The following is an 18,808-nucleotide window of genomic DNA, read 5'->3' as shown; positions in this document are numbered from 1 at the left end:
AATAACCCCAAGCTTTCCTCTAAAACAAAGGGCCATCTTTGAATGTCAGTTATTCATCCAGTGTGGATGTGTTGCTACAAGTCATGGAACTCTTCAGCCTCCAAAGAACTGGAACTGAGGATCACCCAGAGGAGAGTGGAGACATACCATAGATATGGTGGGTGTGAGCAGTCTATGATGCATTATAAATAAGGGATTAGAGAGAAGAAGTGGTGTAAATGATATCATCAAAAAATGTGCGATGGAGCAAGATGGGCAGGCCAGGTGGCAAGGTGGAAATATAACCGATTAAAAGCCCCCATGCTCCATTGGTGTCCTTGCAATGTCAAGGGAATTCAAGAATAGCCACCAGCACATTGGGTGGACCTCCCTGTGGTGAACTCATGAAAGGCCATGGTCAAGATGAGCTGGCCTGGGAGGGTTGGGATCTGCCTTGTTGGAGGGAATAGCCACATCAGTGAGATCGGAGATCCAACTTGCCCTCCCTTACAGGGCTGTTGTGAGCATTGAATGAGAGACCGCCTGAGAAGCACTCAGGAAACAATGATAAAGCACCATGGAACTGTCAGCTATTATTAAATGCCCCACTATTTATCTGTGCACCATGGCCTATGGAGAAGCAGGCCTTCATACTGTTCAGATGTTCTGTCTCAGAAACTCTGACCCTGTGTTCCAAAGCTCAAGGATATTACTCTTTGACTGTGATTGTTATTTGATGGTGGCTTTGGGGGAGCTTTGGCTGTGTTGGAAACAACCTCCTTGAAACTCAGGGTTGACCTATGGTGGAAAGAAAGCCCTGCTGGCCTTCTGGGGGGAGCAGGGAGTTCTGCTGGCCTTTTAGAGGAATTGGGGAGCCCTGCTGGCCTTCTGGGGGGAGCGGGGAGCCCTGCTGGCCTTCTGGGGGGAGCGGGGAGCCCTGCTGGCCTTCTGGGGAGAGCGGGGAGCCCTGCTGGCCTTCTAGGGGAAGTGGGGAGCCCTGCTGGCCTTCTGGGGGGAGCGGGGAGCCCTGGATTTGTAGCCAAAGACCTGAGGCCCAGATCCCTGGCTCTCCTACTTCCCAGCTGTGTGACCTTGGGCAGGCAACTTCTCTCTGGGCTTCCATTTCTGCCTCTGTAAAGATGAGTGACTGGGACCCTGTGGGCTTTGGTTTCAGAACATGGGATTTCTCTCCAGTGAAAAGGGGCAAGTTCTGTGCTTGGATAGACCTTCCTCGGCTGCCTATCCCATGTGGGCTGGGGAGGGTGAGGGCACAGAAGTGCAGAGGCAGCTCTAGTGTTGGCCTCATCGTTAGGGCCGGAGCACCGCAGGAATTAAGTTCACATTTAGCGCCATTGTATTAAGTACCTCCTCTGGGCAAAGCCCTGTGCTGGGCGTGTGCCGTAATAGACACTCCCGCCTTTTGCTCTCTGGTTTATCAAGTGCTTGACCATCATTGTCTCGTTTGAACCTCACAAAAGCCCTGTGACTTAAGCAGCATAGGTATTTTTCTGCACATGTGACAAATGAAGAAACTGAGTCTCAGAGGGATTGGTCCCAGATTGCATAACTAGGATGTAACAAAACTGGGGTTTCTGCCTTCAAATGTGGCGCTCTCATCCTGCTGGCTGCTGAGCTGGAATCTGAATTTTAAGTTTTTGCGTTGATCTCCGAGGGCCTTTTCCTAACAACCCAACCAAGACTTTAATCGTGCCTCATTGTCTAATATCACTCAGCAGCTGCTGGCGCTGGGCAGACTACCATCTAAAGTCTGTTCTTGCATGAGTGCTCTCTAATAGTGATGTTTTTGTTATTCCAGGGCTCTGGAGGCAGCGGTTTTCCTGGGGGGTAAAGATCTGACCCCATTCTATGGTCTGCTGGATGGGGGCAGAGAAGGAGAATTCTACAAGGTAATTGTCTTCACAGTAAACACTTCCTGGCAACCTCGGTTTAGATTGTTAAAAAAGAATGTACCCAGAACGAACCGCAGTGCCTTTTTTTAAAGCTTTTCATCCTAATACCTACAAGATATACTTCCTACAAAAGACTGGAGAGGTGTTGCCTGGTGGGTATTGCAGCCTGAAGCCTAAATTTGTCATGTTTCTTTTGTATTCCCTCTTAGGAACTGGAGGACTATTTTTATTATTCTCAGCTGCGTAGTCAGGGTATTGATACAATGGAGACCAGAAAGGTGTCAACACAAATTCCCCTGAGCGAGCTTCCTTTTGTAATGAGAGCAATTGGCTTCTATCCATCTGAAGAGCAGGTAGGTAGAAAGAAAAAGAGAGTAACCAGGGAATATTCCATTTACACCAGAAAAGTCAAACAACCCAATCCTGCATTCTCTGAGAAACAGTGGTCGTGGGCCAAAGGGTGGATCCTAGGTTTATTCTTGTAAAAATAGATTTGGAAATTCAATTGTGGGTGGTTCAGACAAATTGTTGAAAAAGGACTTTACATGACAAAGAACGTGATATTATGAGAGGAGAGACGAGACAGACAGAGACAGAAATAGAGAGAGAAGGAGAGAAAAACAGAGAGAGATACTCTCAGGAATTGGTATAACAGGTGAAAACACGGTCGATTTCTCCTGGGAGGTGTGTTTTTATCTTTGGCTATGAGATGTCTCCAGGAAACATACTGTGTAGCTGAATTAATAATAATAATAACTATCATTTATATACGTCCTGAAAGTCTGCAAAGTGCTCTATATATGTTATTTCAGTTGGTCCTCACAGCAGCTCTGGGAAGAAGGTGCTGGTATTGTCCCCATTTTACAGAGAAGGAAACAGGCCAGAAGAGGTCAGGTGCTTTGCCCAGGGTCGCACAGCTAGTGTCTGAGGCCATATTTGAACTCAGGTCTTCCCGATTTCAAGTCCAGCACTCTATCCACTGTGCCACCTAGTCGCCTCAGTTTATTTATTAGATATTTTTGATGCCTCCCTTTTTACTATCACAGTCATTCCCAGGTATATTCCACCCCAAGATTTGAAATCTGTCCTTTGAAACAAAGAAAAATAGCTGTTAATTAAGTCAATAAGTACTCGGTGCCTAATGTGCCACTGTCTGGCTAAGCTCTGGGGACACAGAGGAAAAAAAAAATCAAATAACCAGTCTTTCTTCTCAAGGAACTCACAGTCTGATTGGGAGACATAAAACAAGTGCGTACAGATAAGATCCACACAGGATACATTGGAGAGCATCTCAGAGAAAAGGCACGAAGGTTAAGGAGGACCAGGAGCATCTTTGAGAAGGTGGCACCTGAGCTGAAGTTTGAAAGAAGTCACGTGGTGACGAGGCAGGGAGGGTGGCAGGGGAGGGAAGGGGCTGTGGACAGATGTTGGGAAGGGAGACTGGACGGAGGGGGATGAGAGGGTGAGGCAGTGGGGGTGAGACCGAGGTTATGGGCCTGGGTGCTTGGGAACACGGTGGTGCCCTGGACAATCGTAGGAAATCTAGAGAAAGGGGAGAGTTTAGGCCAGCAGGGGTGGGGAACCTGTGGCCCTCTAGGTCCTCAAGTGTGGCCCTTTGACTGAATCCAAACTTCTCAGAACAAATCCCCTTCATAAAAAGATTTGTTTGTAAACCTTGGGCTCAGTCAGAAGGCCGCACCCAAGGACCTAGAAGGCTACACACATGTGGCCTCAAGGCCATAGATTCCCCACCCCTGGTTGGGGGGAAGGATGAGTTCAGTTTTGAACATGTTGAGTTTAAAATGTCCACATCCTGTTGGAGATGTCTTGTTGGCGGTTGGAGAAGCAAGTCTGGAAGTTAGGGCTTGGTAAGTAGATCTGGGTATCATCAGCATAAAGATGATAATTGAATCCATGGGAGTGATGAGATCACCAAGTGAAACAGTAGACAAAGTATGGTAGGGTTAGACAGAGTGCATCTGACAGGCCCCTGAGACTCCTACCCGGAGGGACGACGGTCAGTAGTTATTAAAACTCCCCGAGAAGGAGAGGAGCAGAGACTCTAGTGAAAAAGGGCTCAGTCCCATTGGTTGTCACAACCCAGAAGAGACTTGTTTGAGATGCAGGAGTCCTAAAATGCTCAGGTTTTATTTTGCGGCCAAGAGCACATGACAGACACGGGGAAGGTGACTTTTCTGTGACACACTTTGATGCCCCCTCCTTTGGGTCCGCTGCCCCTATGTCAGATCACCCGGTTTTGGTCACTGTGTGATCGGAAGGTCACTTGTCTTCTCCCCAAACAGTGTCTGGGGCATGAGCCAGGGAACGAAGCCTCCTGATCGCTGTGGACTCTTAGATGAGAGCATTTGAGAGTGCCGGGGGTCCTTTCAGTTCCTCGACAGACCCCACGCAAACACTCCTCTCTGAGAAGCATGTGGCAAAATCAAAAAAGAAATCTGAGTCCCTGCTGAGAAGGGGGTGGGGGAGGCACAGACGAAAGCGTCCCTTCATCAGCTTCTTGCCGAGAAATCTATCTCTTCTGAGAATTAGTCGTGAACGTGGTTTTCCTTCATTGTTGGGTGTATATAGATGTGCTTTTCACCTCTCTTGATCAGGGACTAGTCCCTGTCTCCTCCTAGTGACTGGACCATGGATGGTAATGGCTGGTAATCAAGGCAGGAAGCCACACCATTGAATGGACATTCAGTTTATTCTGTTCAAATATTTATTCAGCTCCTGTTGTGGGCAAGGTTCTGGCCTAGGTGCTAGGGACACAAAGACAAAAAAACAGACTCTGCCCTCCCAATCTGTGTGGAAACAAGGGAATCCTAGGCAGTTTGAGGATGGAGGGAACTCTGACCCCCGAGGGAATCAGGGAAGGCTTCCCAGAGAAGGTGGTACTGGAGCTGAAGAGTGGAGGTCAGGCTGCTGGGCTGTCGAGGGAGGAGGGTGCTGATATAAACACACCAAGGCTGGAAAGGAGGGTCAGTGGCATGAGACTTAGCAGACAAGTGTTTATGAAGCACCTGGTATTATGAAGCACACAGCATTAGGCACTGGGAAAGATACTAAGAGAAGCCGGATACAGCCCCTTTCTCAGGGAGCATACAAGGAATCTAGCGAGGTTAGTCCGTGTGCACATTACCATGGGATTGTAGTCTATGAGAGAGCAGCTCAGTGGTGCCATACTGCATAGAGCACTGGGCCTGGAGTCAGGAAGACCTGTGTTCAAATGTGACCTCAGATGCTCCCTAGCTGTGTGACCCTGGATAAGTCACTTCACCCTGCTTGCCTCAATCTCCTCACCTGTAAAATGAGCTGGAAAAGGAAACGGCAAACCACTGCAGTATCTTTGCCAAGAACACCCCAAATGGGGATACAGAGAGTCAGACGTGATTGAAACAACTGAGCAACAATAACAAAGTCGTGTGCAGCATGTGATGGTTATTTATAAGTGGAGCCAGCAGGTAGTACAGAGCAGGTGTTGGGAGTATCAGCTGGCTCTGTTCTATGTAAGAACAGGCATCTGCTTCTGATCAGTGTTAGGACAAACCCATCGGGTCTCTTCGTTTTTAGCCATTTTTAAAGGGCACATTTATCCCTTTTGTTGCCCTGTGTAAAGACAATGACGCCGTCTCTGCAGGCCTTTTCACCCAGATGGGTCCCACATCTTTCCACTAACTTTGCTAACTGATGAGACATTTTATCTTAAGCTCTTGGGGAAAGCTTTTGACCCTTCTGTTTTCCTGTCAGATTTATTGAGACCTTAATAGAAATTTTTTCAGGGCTTTTTGGCTTGAAAGCGGCCCTCTGCTGTGGTTAATGGTACATTCCCCATTGAGACATTGCTGTCCTTTTCCATGTTGTTTTAAACTCAGCTCTGACACATGGGGGGCTCAAACACTGATATCACACCCAGCAGTGTGACACTAAGCCACTTAGTGTAACAAGACTGATGCATCATTATATATTTTCCCTTCTCATTGTAGCTGTCTTAGGGAGTTTAAACTGGTTAATGTGATAAGTGGAGGTCCAACTCTCCAGCTCATCCAGAGAGCTGCTACTTAGCAGGATGGTGCCAAGTTCTGGACAGCGTGGGGAGCATTTTGAGGAATCCACACCTCTTTGGAGAAGCTTTGATTTGTCATTATGGCAACAATATGGTGCTGCATGTGCACAGATGGTGCTCATTCCACCCTGTGGGAAGGTGGGGTAATGAGAGTGAAGCCCTGATGTTGTCATTAGCAGTGGTTGGGGTGGACATCAGTGGAAAGAGACTGGGGCATTCAGGAACTTTTGAACAGGTCTGTTTCCTCAGAATTCTTCCCAAACTTGGTACACTAATCTTTGTGACTGACTCACTTCCAGTGGGGGAGGAAGGATTACAGCCAACTGGCTCGGCCCCATGCGTATCAGGGAAGGGGAATCGTAGCTGACGGCCACCAGGCAGCATTTCTGCTCATAGAAGAACTTCATGGGAATCTGGAGAGCTCTACCCCGAAGAGGGGGCCTCAGCATCATAGGCTTCCTCCCAAGAAAAAAAAATACACCAAGCATGTTTCAGTCCAAAAGGGAAGAGAGCTGACTGTCTCTTCTGCTTGGTGCTAGAAAGAGTGTGGTCTTCATTTCTGAATTGATACCTACAGTTCCTGAGCTACCCCTCAGGCAAGGCCATCTTGTGCCAACCAGCAGTGGGTTGCTGCACAATGAAATGAAGGATGCCACTTCTGTTTTCAGTACTTTAAAGAAACAATGTCTGTGTTCTTAGATCTGAAACTGGATTTGGCTGTTTACCGTTGCTCTGTCTTCAGTTGACGACTCTTTCCTGACTTTAACCACCGGCCACCCAGTTCTGCAGTAAATAAAATCACTAAACTGGAATTAAGACTTTGGTAGAGGAGTAAGCAGTGGAAAGATTTATTCAACAAATATTTATTGAGTTCCTGCTGAGATCCTGGGTTTAAAGCCGGAAGAGACCTTAGAGATCATCTGGTCCACCTTCCCCTCATTTTACAGAGGAAGAGGCCCCAAGATGTCAGGTAATAAATGGCAAAACTAAGGTTAGACCCATGTCCTCTGGCTCAAAATCTGACATTCTCTCATCTGCTCCATATTGCTGTGTGCCCTTTCCTGTGGGAAGGAAGAAAGAGTCACAGATGATCCCTGCCCTTAGTGATCTTCCCAATGGCATTGGGTGGAGGAGATAAAGCAGGAGTACAGATTAGGCTAATGAAGTTCGAAAGTGCCACAAGAGTCACACAAGGCCTGCGCTGGATCAGAGGAAGGAGAAATTGTTTTTAGCCAGGGAGATCAGGGAAGGCTTCCCGGAGGAGGTGACATTTGAGCTGGGCTTTGAAAGAAAGGCAGGAATGGAGTAGGTAGAGACAATACATCCCAAGTGCAGAGATGGTGTGAGGTTCAGTTCTGGGTGTCTCTTTTCAGGGAGGGCGTGGTTAGGCTGGAGAACACCCAGAAAAGGCCAGTAAGGATGGGACCTTGAGACCACACCATTTGAGGATTAGTTGGAGGAATTGAGGATGTTGAGATTGGAGAAAAGAAGGATGGATGTGAAACCACATTCGGCTATCAAGTGACTAGGTTTGTTCTGCCCCGAGGGCAGAATCAGGATCCGTGAGCAGAAGCCAGAAAGGCTTGAACTGCATGCCAAAGTGGTGCCGCCGTAGGTGGTGAGTCAGCCGTCCTTCGCCGGAGCCTCCCCAAGGCTGAAGGACCATCTCGTGGGCGGGTTGTAGAGGGGTTGTTGCTTAGGGTCAGGTTGGCCAGGTAGCCTCGAAGAGCCGTGCGATGGCGCATTGTGTGATGTACCAGCGACTCAAAGGTGATCAGCGCGTCCAGGAGCTCGCGCAGGGCTGTGTTCTCCGTCTTTCCCAAGCTTTGAACGCTAATCTTTGTGCCTGATGAGAGGCTCCCAGCCGAGGTGGAGCGCAGGTTACGCTGCAGGACAGGATTGTTGTTTTTCTTTCTCAGAATGAATAAATAGTTATTGACCTGAATCCCGTTAAGTAGTCGGTTTGGACGTACTCACCGTCTTGTGACTATAGCTCAGAGCTCACCATCAAACAGCTGAGAGGAGAGAGGTGGCGTGCGGCGGGAGGAAGCATTTGTAGATGCATTTATACTCAGTCTAGGATCGGTCTACACTGCATGACGTGGAGCGAGTCACTCTTTAAACGATGTCTCTTCCGCTGCCCTTTACTCCAGCTGAGCAGATAAAGAGTAAGACACACACCCCCACCCCCACTCCCCCAGAATAAAGCCTTCGGTTTACAGGCAAAACAGATCCTCACTTTGGCTGTACCTGAAAACACATGCCTCTGCACTTTCGTCCGGAGGTCAATGGGGTGTTTCCTCTTCTTTCCTTTGGACACATGGTTTGGAGCTGCAGGATCAGAGTTCTAGAGTCTTTCAGAGTTGTTCTCATTCTCCTGGTAAGAGATCTTTCCAGCTTCCTGCAAAACAGTCCATTTTGTCATTGCTCATCAACCGATAAAATCCCATTACATTCATAGACCACACACAGTTTGTTTAGCTATTCCTCAAGAGGAGTATACCCCCTTAGCTTCTAATTTCTGGCTACCACGAAGAGAGCTGCTACAAATATTTTTGTACATATAGGGGCTTTCCCCCTTTCTTTGATTTTTTGGAGGGGTTTTGGGATATTAGTGACATAGCTGGATCAAAGAATATGTGCAATTTGGCAACTTTTGGGGCATGGTTCCCAATTTCTTTCCAGATTGGATGGGCCAATTGACAGCTCCGAGTAAGTCACTTTCAATAGGGCATTAAAAAAATTGTTTTCCTTATTATGAACTTGACAAACATCATTATTTGAACATTGACAAACATTCCTTATTAAAAAAAAAAACAAAAAGAGGATTGCATATAAAATCTGAAATCTCTATTATGTACAGCTTTTTTTAAAAAAACCAATAAATTTGACATGATAGTTCTAAAACTGACCTGCTTATCTGTGTTCTTTTCTGAACTACTTTTGGCCTTCTGTGTATTTTTCTTAATGTTTCACTAGTGTCTTTTTGTTTTTCTGGGACTTCACTTCTCATTTTTCTTTTTCTGGTATATCACTATCATACCTTCCCACTTTGCCCCCTATTACTATTTTCAAGAGATATGCAACTAGAAACTTTCTGAAGTCAGGAGGACCTGAGTTCAAATCCGACCTCAGACCAAACACTTGACACTTACTAGCTATGTGACCCTGGGCAAGTCACTTAACCCCAATTGCCTAAAAAAAGAAAGAAAGAAACTTCCTGGCTAAACAACCAGTGATTAGACATGGTAGAGGGGCTTCTTGGTCAGTCTAAGTCAACAAATATTTATTAAGCACCTGATATGTGCCAACACCTGTGCTCAATACTGGACAGAAAAACATAGTCATTCTAGCCCTCAAGGAATAACTCATTCAACTACAGATTCAACTACTTGGGGTTTCCAGATCACATAAGCAACAAGATGGTGGATGTGACATTTTCTTTCATGCCCACAACTTCTCAGCCCTCTCTAACCCAGAAATTATTTGCCAAAGATAAAGCAACTTCAGCTATTTCCATGGTCTAGGATACCCAGAATCTAAAAGAAGGTTTTAAAAATCCCCCCAAAACCAGGAGATGATGCTCACTGACCCTATGCTCATTCAATTCCCCTCCAACACTATTAGCAGCAAGGCCATACTAGCAGAACTGAGGATACAACACAGGCTTACATCAAAACCCATTCGTCCACCCTATTCCCCACTCTCTTTTTCTAGTGCCTTAGAGACCCTGGCAGCACACTGTGAAAGTTTGCTCAGGCATCAGCAGCCAACGTGCCTCTGGCGTGCAACCCAGAAGTACCAGTGCTGCAAAACTCTGAACTGCTGGTGCTGGAGAAAGCAGGCTCTACTAGAACCAGTGAAAGCAGGCTGTGAACTACTGGTGCCTGGCCAGAAAAGTAAGGAGCAGAAGGAGTGGACAGGATCACCAGGACAGGACACTGTGCATGTGGGGAGTTGTGAAGTGCCCCACTAAGTCTGAAGGAAGAGCACAGCATCTAACTGAAGCCAGTTCTGACCACCCAAAAGTCAGTTGGGGCAGAGACCTAGGCTATTAAACTAGGAATTACTCAGTAAGGGAGGAGGCTAAGATACTTTGAGATCCAGCCCCCAAGGAAATAGTTAGAAGGGAAGGAGTCAGAAAGTGAGTAATAAGAAAAATAAGAGAGGAAAAGATTGAAAGTACCAAAAATTTCAGGAAAAAGAAATCTAAAGACCTTGAACATAAATAGATAAATCAACAGGAAAAATCTAATGACAGGCAATATGGCTTTCAGATGTAGTAAATGAGTCCAGGCATCTATGAATAAATACTGCCCTCCCCCCCCCAAAAAAGGAAAATGATCTAACATTTGATGAGACAAAGGACCCTGTGGAAGCTGAGGAGAGCATGAAACCACAACACACTGTTCCTGAGTGATTTAAAAGAAAATGAGAATTATGAGAGCAGAATTTCTGTCCTGCACAGCAAAAATAATGAACAGAATAGAAGAACTCGAATGGCAATGGCAAGCCTCGCCTAAGAAACAGAAGAGAGAACGATAGATTGGAAATGCAAATACACAGACGCAAAGGACAGCCCAGAAGAAGAGAAGCAAGAAACAGGCACATGGGAAAAAAATATGCTGACCGTGCAAACAAAGCATAATGAAGACATATTGGAAGATAGGACAGACAGAGGCAACCTGGTGATCATAGGAACCCAGATAGAAAACCTTCACACTGTAATGCAGGAAATAAAAGAAGAGAACCGCCCAGAGCTTCTCAACATAGACAATGAAATTGTAATTGAGAGAATTCACGGATCACCTCCAGAGGAGAACAGAAAACAGAACAACCGTAAGCTACAAATTCCAGGACTGCAATAGTGGTTAAATGAACAATTCCAGTCGGAATCAAGAAGTTGTCCAAGCATCAAGAGGTGCTGCCTTCTGAGTTCTCTTCAAATTCTTTCTGGACGATTAAGAGTCTTGTTTGGCTGCAGCATAAGGTCTGTGCAGGGGAATAGTAAGAGGAGCGGCGAGGTGGCTCAGTGGATAGCGTGCCGGGATCAGTTCAGATCCCGCCTCAGACACTTACTGGCTGTGTGACCCTGGCCAAGTCACTTCACCCTGTCTGCCTCAGTTTCCTCATCTGTCAAAGGAGCCGGAAAAGGAAATGGCAAACCGCTCCAGTGTCTTTGCCAAGAAAACCCCAAATGGGGTCACAAAGAGTCAGACACGACTGAAATGAATGAACAACACAGCAAGGTATGTAGTTGACAGGATGCACGACCTGGAATTAAGAAGACCTTCGTTTCAATCTTGCCTTTGGTCACTAAGCGGGTAACCCTAAACTAGTCTCTTAATTTCTCCTAGTCTGTGTCTTCATCTATAAAACAAGGGGGCAGCTAGGTGGCACAGTAGTTAGAACTCCAGTCTTGGAATCAGGAGGACCTGAGTTCAAATCTGACCTCAGACACTTGATACTTAGTAGCTGTGTGACCCTGGCCGAGTCACTTAACCCCAACTGCCTCACCAAAAAAGCAACCAAAAAAAAAAAAAAAGACTAAATAATATAATGAATAAGCATTAATTTAAAAAAAAGTGTGAAAATCTAAAACAGCTGATATTAGCACCTACCTACTAGCATTGTTGTGAGGATAAAATGAGATGATCTATGTAAAGCAGTTCATAAGCTTTAAAGCACTATATAAATGCTCATCATCATCATTACTGTTAGGGAGGAATATTTCTGAATTGAATGATAATGCTGAGAAAAACTAGATGTGGCCCAGCGTTGTGCCTGTTACTTTCTGCTTTTTAAAAGTGTGTGAATAACACACCAACAAATTAAAAGCAAATGTAACAAAAGTGTAACGATCCATCAGGACTCAAATAAAGACAGATGAGGACAGACCCCCAAACCACTCCTTCATGGAGGTAGGAGGTCCTCAGGTGTTATACATTGCACATGTTTTTGGACTTTTTCAATTTATCAGTCAGTTGCACTGACTTTTTCTTTCCTCTCTTAAAAAATACTATTTGTTGGGGCAGCGAGGTCGGCCCTGGAATCAGGAGGACCTGAGTTCAAATCCAGCCTCCAACATTTGACACTTACTACCTATGTGACTCTGGGCAAGTCACTTAACCCTGATTGCCTCACCAAAAAGCAAAAAAAAAAAAATGCTATTTGTCATATGGGATGACTTCCTCTGGGAGGAAGAAGAATGCTTGGGATAATTATGATGCTGAAAGAAACAATATATTAATAAAAATTTATTTTTTAAAAAAAGCATGTGAAAATTTCAGATTCATATTACCAAAAATACATGTTTTAAAAATTTCTGCATCTTTTTTAGATTGATGATATGCTAAATGAAGTTAAATTCAGTGAGTATGTGGATACAGGGAAGCTCGTTGATTCGATCAACTTGCCAGATTTTGTGAAGGTTTACATCAACCACAGGCCACCTTTTGGTCAAACCATGAGTGACGTACGAAATTCTTTCAAAATTCTTGGCTATCTCAATAAGGATGAAGAAATGGCTATTAGGAGAGAAGATTTCCTAGAATTGCTTCTAACCAAAGGTCAGTATACATGCCTAAGGTAGCTTTGGTGGACTACAGCATGCCAATCTACCAACCACTGTTTTCTTGAGGGAGGAGTAACACAAAAGACGTCATCTGAGATACGCGTGATCAGAACAAGAGGTGGGCCGGTCAGGTATAGAGAATGAGTGATAACAGATGGGCAACCTCAGTGTGGGCACTGGCATTCTTAACAGGGCCACTGGGTCAATGTGCGGTGGAGGACTTACATGGGCACAGCGTGCCTCGGTCTCTCAAGATGAGATCATGAGTCGTGATCAGTCAGCCAATGAGCATTTATTAAGCAGCAGTGGTAGAAGGCGTACCCCCTTCATGAGATCATGATTATAACTGGCATTGCTATAGCATGGATAGGTTTGCAAAGTGCTTTACATATTTTATCACAAAGGCAAGCTAGGTATTGCCGTTATTGGTAGTATTATCCTCATTTTACAGGTAAGGAAACTGAGGCTTAGAGAAGGCAAGCAGCTTGCTCACAATCACACAACTAGTAATGTCAGAGGGAGAATTTAGACCCACGTCCTTCCAATTCCATGTCTAGCCCTTGGTTTACTGTGCCAGGCTACCTCTCTGAGGCATCAAAGAATATAAGTACTTGATGAATGGTAAACGACAGCCCACTTTTATATAAAGCTCAGTTTATGGCTTGCAGGGTAAAGATGGGTGTTCCCATTGGAAAAAGCAGAGCTGAGAAGAAGATAAGATCCTGGGACAGTGGTTTGGCATTGTCCTTCAGCTCTACTGGAAGTCCCCTTGTGACTGGTTACTTTATGTGAGCATGCTGAATAAGCTGGCTGTCTATCCCTTTTTGTAAAGCTATAAGTTTGGTTTTTTGTTTTTCGGGTTTTTTTTAGGCAATTGGGGTTAAGTGACTTGCCCTGGGTTACACTGTTAGTAAGTGTCAAGTGTTTGGTCTGAACCCAGATTTGAACTCGTGTCCTCCTGACTTCAGGGCCGGTGCTCTATCCATTGTGCCACCTAGCTGCCCTAAAGCTACCTGTTTTTGAAGAGGAGTGCCGAAGCATAACTAGGATAATGTATGATGAGCGAGTCATTCTCATCACTCGAGTAGTACCTTTTGGGGGGGGGGGCGGATGACCCCCACACACTAACACTTACAGGCTGGTTCTCAGAAAGTGGCTGCTTCCTCGGGTTCCTCACTCCACGTCAGTCCGTACTCCTACCACTACAACGACAAGCCCCTAGTGGTGTGCTTCCCACAAACAATAAACCGGTAGATACAACGAACTCTTAGCAAAGTCATTTACTCAAATGGTGTAGCGAGTAATTATGAAATATTCCTCTCCTAAACTTGGAGCGCGTTCTCCCACAAATACATAGAACATCTGTGGGAAGAGTGGGCACAAACTTAAGACTGTCACGGTAGTGTCATGTACAGCAGGAGTGTAGAGTTTGGATTCAGTCAGAGGGCCACACTTGAGGACCTATGGGGCCACATGTGGCCTCCAGGCCGAAGGTTCCCCACCCTGATGTACGGTATCACGTACACATGTGACTAAGGCCGTTCTGCAGACTCTGGAAGGCCTTTCTCTTTGGAGAGAATGCATTAGGCTCTTCAGGTTGGAGTGCTCAGTGGGGTTCCCAGGGTCAGGTCCAAATAGCCGAGTTGCCTTCTCTGTGGCCCAGAGATCACAGTCCTTGAAAGTGCTTCTTCACTGGCTTACCACCTCTCGTTGCTCACGTCTGTCTGAAGTACATCACTCTATTCCCAGTGGACACACTGTCTTCCGCTGGTCCCATTGCCCTCCATCAAATCTGCGTGGCCTGGAAACTTCCACCTTCCCCTCCCCCTTCCAGGGGTCTTCATAGTCAGCGAAAGGCTTGCGATCTTTCCCTCTTGAACCGCTGAAATTTGCCCAGGGCTTAGCGATTTAAAGCTCCCAGAGGCGCTGGCTAATTTGTTTGCTCAGCCAATTGCTTTGTTCCCTTCTTAACTCAATCAGAGAAGTGTTTGTGCCTCATAAAAGGATCACAGGATGTTCTAGCTTGTTAACTCATTAAAACCTCTTCCCCTCCCTTACACATAAGTCAAAACTTAACTTCAGAATTGAAGAGGTTAAAAGCACCGAAGGAAGCCTGTGGGATGATGCTTGTGGATGAACTGAATGGTGTGCTATTTAAATTGTTTGTTTTTCCAATTAAAGAAATAATGAAATAACTGATAAGCCTACTTCCCAATAATGTGGGCAGTCCCCCCACTAGTGAGGGCTCAAAAGTCATCTACACCTTCTCTCCTGCCCAATTTTTGTCCACATTCTTCTGTAAATATGGCATAGGGGATTGCCCCAACACACAGATGCCTTCTTGAGGTCTTTTAATATTTTTTTGGATTCAAGCATAACCCTCAGACCACTCATTTATTTGCCCCTCACCTTAAGTAGAGGAACTGGCTCCCCTCGTTTTCCAGCCATCGTTACCTTGCAATGGAGGTAAGTCTGGGTCCTTGATGCCAGTGCACAAGGACCCTACAGTCCGCAAGCTGTGGCAGGCCCCACCAAAGGAGAAAAGTCAGAGTATGAACCTGGTTTACTGTCCAAAGATCAGCTCAGCTGAGTTGGAAGGAGCATGTCACCAAAGGGGGTGGCCCGCAGTGGGCATGACCCTGTCTTTTAGGCCACAGCTGGGCATGAAACCATCGCTGCTAAGGTGTAGGCTGTGTTAGCGAATTTAGTGATGAAATAATGACTCCACCGAGCGTCGGAGCTCATTCTTATAGCGCGCCTCTTAGCAGAGTTCCCAGGCGCTAACCAGCTGTCTTTTTACTGCACGGGGCACAGGGGAGCACATGACTGAGGAGGAGCTGTCAGACTGCTTCAGCACGCTGTTTGGCCTGAACCCAGAGGGCTGGAAATCGGAACCTGCAACCTTGGATTACAAAGGTACAGTGTGATGATTAACCTTCCCCAGGCAAGGAGCACAAGGAGCACTGATGAATGTTCTGCGGAATTAACAGGGCGTTTGTTTTCTTGACTAGTAGAGTTTTCACCAAGTTCAGCACAAGGAAATCACCACACAGCATATTAGAGAGGAATGCATATCCTCAATGAGAGCATGTTAACCATTTCTTTTGGTCATTCTTTTTGACTTCATGTCGCCTTGCTTGCTTTTCCGTCTTTTTTTTTCTTAATAACATCGACAAACTCACTTGTACATAGTGCTTCAAGATAAACAAAACACTTTCCTCAAACATAGCCCTGTGAGGGCGTGTCATGCAGGCATTATTATCCCCATTTTACAAATGAAACTGAAGATTAGAGAGGTTAAATAATCTGTCCATGGTCACACAGCTAGTTAGGATTTGGAGCCAGAATTCAAACCCAGGTCATCAGAACTCAACAAACATTTATTAAGTGTCTTCTGTATACAGTGTAGTACCTGGTACCATGCCAGGTGCTGGGGCTACAAAGACAAAAATGAAACAGTCTCTGTCCTCAAAAAGCTTACATTCTTTGGGGAAGTAGGGATAAAACATGCACATAAATAAGCAAATAGATGGTCACTTAAAGAGAGAGTATTAACAATTGGAGGGATCAGGAAAAGCCTCACAAAAGAGGTAAGACCTTGAAGGAAGCTCAGGTCCTGAAAGGGGTGCATTCCAGGCTCAAACCATACCCTATGCAAATTACAGAAAGGGGAGACAGAATAGCAAGGTGACCTGTTTGGAACATAGAGTGTGTGGAAAGGCAGAGTCTTGTGGCAAAGAGCTTTGATGGAATGCCAGCCAGGGACAGTTGTAAAAGGTGTCCTAAAAAGTCTTAGTGCAGTACAATGGCACTAAGACTTTTGGGACACCCTTTCTTTTATTATGGAGGCAATAAGGAAAGAGCCACTAAAGATTTTTGAGTGCAGCAGGGATATAGGCAGACCCCTGCCTTGGGAAGATTATTGTGGAAACTGTGCAGAGGATGGATTAGAGAAAAGAGAGTAAAAAAAAAAAGTGGGGAAGGAGCAGCTAGGTGACTTAGTGGATAGAGCACTGGCCCTGGACTCAGGAAGACTTGAATTCAAATATGGCCTCAGACACTTTCTAGCTGTGTGACCCTGGGCAAGTCACTTAACCCTGATTGCCTCCCCCCAAGAAAGTGAAGAGACCACTTAGGAGGCTTTGGCAATAATCTAGGCAGGTTGATAGGGGCTTGAACTAGGGCAGTACCATGTGAATGGAGGGTAGAGGACAGAGACAAGAGATACTGTGGAGGAAGAACCAACAGGACTTGGCAACTGATGGATCAAGGTGGATGAGAGAGAGAGAGAGAAGCCGAGAATGATTCCAAGGTTCTGAATCTGGATGCCTGGAAAGATGGTATTTTCGATAGAAATAGGAACTTTTAGAAGGAGGGGAAAGTTAAGAGATGATCTTGCACACAATAAATTTGAGCTGCTTTGGGGACATTGAGGTAGAGTTGTTCTTTAGGTCTGGTGAAAAGAGTCTGAAGTTTGGATGAGAGACTGGGGCTGAATATACACATTCAGGAGTCTTCTTCATAGAGGTTATATTGAACCCATGGGAACCGATGGGATCACCCAGCCATAGGGGAGGGAGGACCCAGGACAGAACCTTGAAGAATGCCCGAGTTCAGGGGCAGGAGATGGAAAGATGGTGATCCCATAGAGAAGATCAAGGAGAGGTCGCATGAGCAGGAAGGGAGAGCCCGTAGAGAGAGGTGTCACAGGTGCCAAGGGAGGAGGGAGTGGCTAAGAGGAAACGAGGGGGATCACTAGGGTCAAAAACTGTGGAGAGGTCAGCCAGGCTGAGGAATGAGAAAAGCTGTCAAGAAGATGTTAGTAGCTTTGAAGGGAAATGCGAGGCAACGTAGTATGAGGGGAAAGAGTACCAGATCTGGAGTCAGAGAAACTGGGTTAAAATCTTAGTTCTGCTGCTCTGAGCTTCAAAAGAAATTGGTGGAAGGGGGAGGGAATACTTTCGGCTTAGGGGAGGGTATCAGAGACTCTGGGCCTCAGTCTCCTCTCCGATAAAAATAAGGGGGCTAAACTCGCTCGTCTTTAAGATTCCCTCTGTCTATAAACCTGTCACCCCATAAATGGTGGGACTGTAGGCCAGAAATGGAAGGGGAGGAAGTGAAACGAACAGAGAAAGGTTATTTTTCTAGAAGTTTGGTCGTGGAAGGGAAGAGAGAGATAGAATAATAGCTTCAGAGGATGGCATACGTGTGTGTGTGTGTATTCAGAGAAGGCTCCACAGAGGAGGAGGCACCTTAGCTGAGCCTTGAAGTAAGAGATGGATTTTATATCTATTCCTTCTCTTTGAAGGAAGAGCTGAGGAGTAGATACATTCATACACACACACATAGAATATGTGCAAGAATACAGAGACCTGATCTATTCTTTTTTTTTTTTTTTTTTTGGTTGAGGCAATCAGGGTTAAGTGACTTGCCCAAGGTCACACACTAGTATGTGTCAAGTGTTTGGTCTGAGGCTGTATTTAAACTCAGGTCTTCCTGACTTCAGGGCCAGTGCTCTATCCACTGCGCCACCTAGCTGCCCCCAGGATGGCAGCTTCAAATGAAACTTTTTTATTAGTAATAATAACTACAGCATTTTGTAAAGATTTGCAAAGCACTTTACAAATATCTCAGTTTATCCTCTCAGTAGCCTTAGAAGATAGGTGTTGTTATTATCTTCATTTTACAGATGAAGAAACTAAGGCAGGCAAAGGTTAAATGACTTGCTCAGCGTCACACAGCTATAGCAGGCATCTATGGCTGGATTTTAAGTAAGTCTTCCTGACTCCAGGTCTGGTGCTCTGACCACTGTGGTACCCACTGCCTTTTTAAGGATGGGAGAGATAGAGACAAGCTTGTCAGCAGTGAGGAAGGGGCCAGTGATAATGAGGAAATGAAGGTGAGAGGGGCTGGGGAAAGGACCCGAGGGTCAAAACTCCCAGAGCAGATAGAGGGCTTGGCCTTGGCAAGGCCTGACAGACCAGAACAGAGGAGGAGAGAATGGGGGCAATGTAGAGAGACCCTGGAGTATAGAATAGCAGGCTCCTAGGCACGGTCCCATTGCTCAAGAGGGTGGACATAATGGCGCAGGGAAGGATTGCTGCACAAAAAGAGACCGTTAGGAAGGGACATCTTAGTTTACTGAAAAGGTTTAGCATTTCCCAGAACTTTTAAATACAAACATATATTGTTTTTAATAGATCAGGTCCCTGTATTCCTGCACATATTTTGTGTGTGTGTGTGTGTGTGTGTGTGTGTGTGTGTGTGTGTGTGTGT

At 45.7% G+C, this 18,808-nt stretch overlaps 1 protein-coding gene across 1 annotated transcript in view; it reads left to right on the top strand.

Annotated features, from left to right (window-relative positions):
- Nucleotides 1–18,808, top strand: part of WDR66 (WD repeat domain 66) — an 83,501-nt gene that overhangs the window by 61,297 nt on the left and 3,396 nt on the right. The window contains exons 18-21 of the mRNA XM_027853455.1: nt 1,796–1,886; nt 2,099–2,242; nt 12,299–12,527; nt 15,347–15,448. Coding sequence (XP_027709256.1) covers nt 1,796–1,886; nt 2,099–2,242; nt 12,299–12,527; nt 15,347–15,448 — 566 coding nt within the window. The remainder of the gene's footprint in view (nt 1–1,795; nt 1,887–2,098; nt 2,243–12,298; nt 12,528–15,346; nt 15,449–18,808) is intronic.

The sequence above is a fragment of the Vombatus ursinus genome, unplaced genomic scaffold, assembly GCF_900497805.2.
Source record: "Vombatus ursinus unplaced genomic scaffold, bare-nosed wombat genome assembly UNPS02009994.1, whole genome shotgun sequence".
NCBI classification, from domain to species: Eukaryota; Metazoa; Chordata; class Mammalia; order Diprotodontia; family Vombatidae; genus Vombatus; species Vombatus ursinus.
Note: the sequence above shows the minus strand (reverse complement) of the source record. Positions and strands in the feature narration are given on the sequence as shown.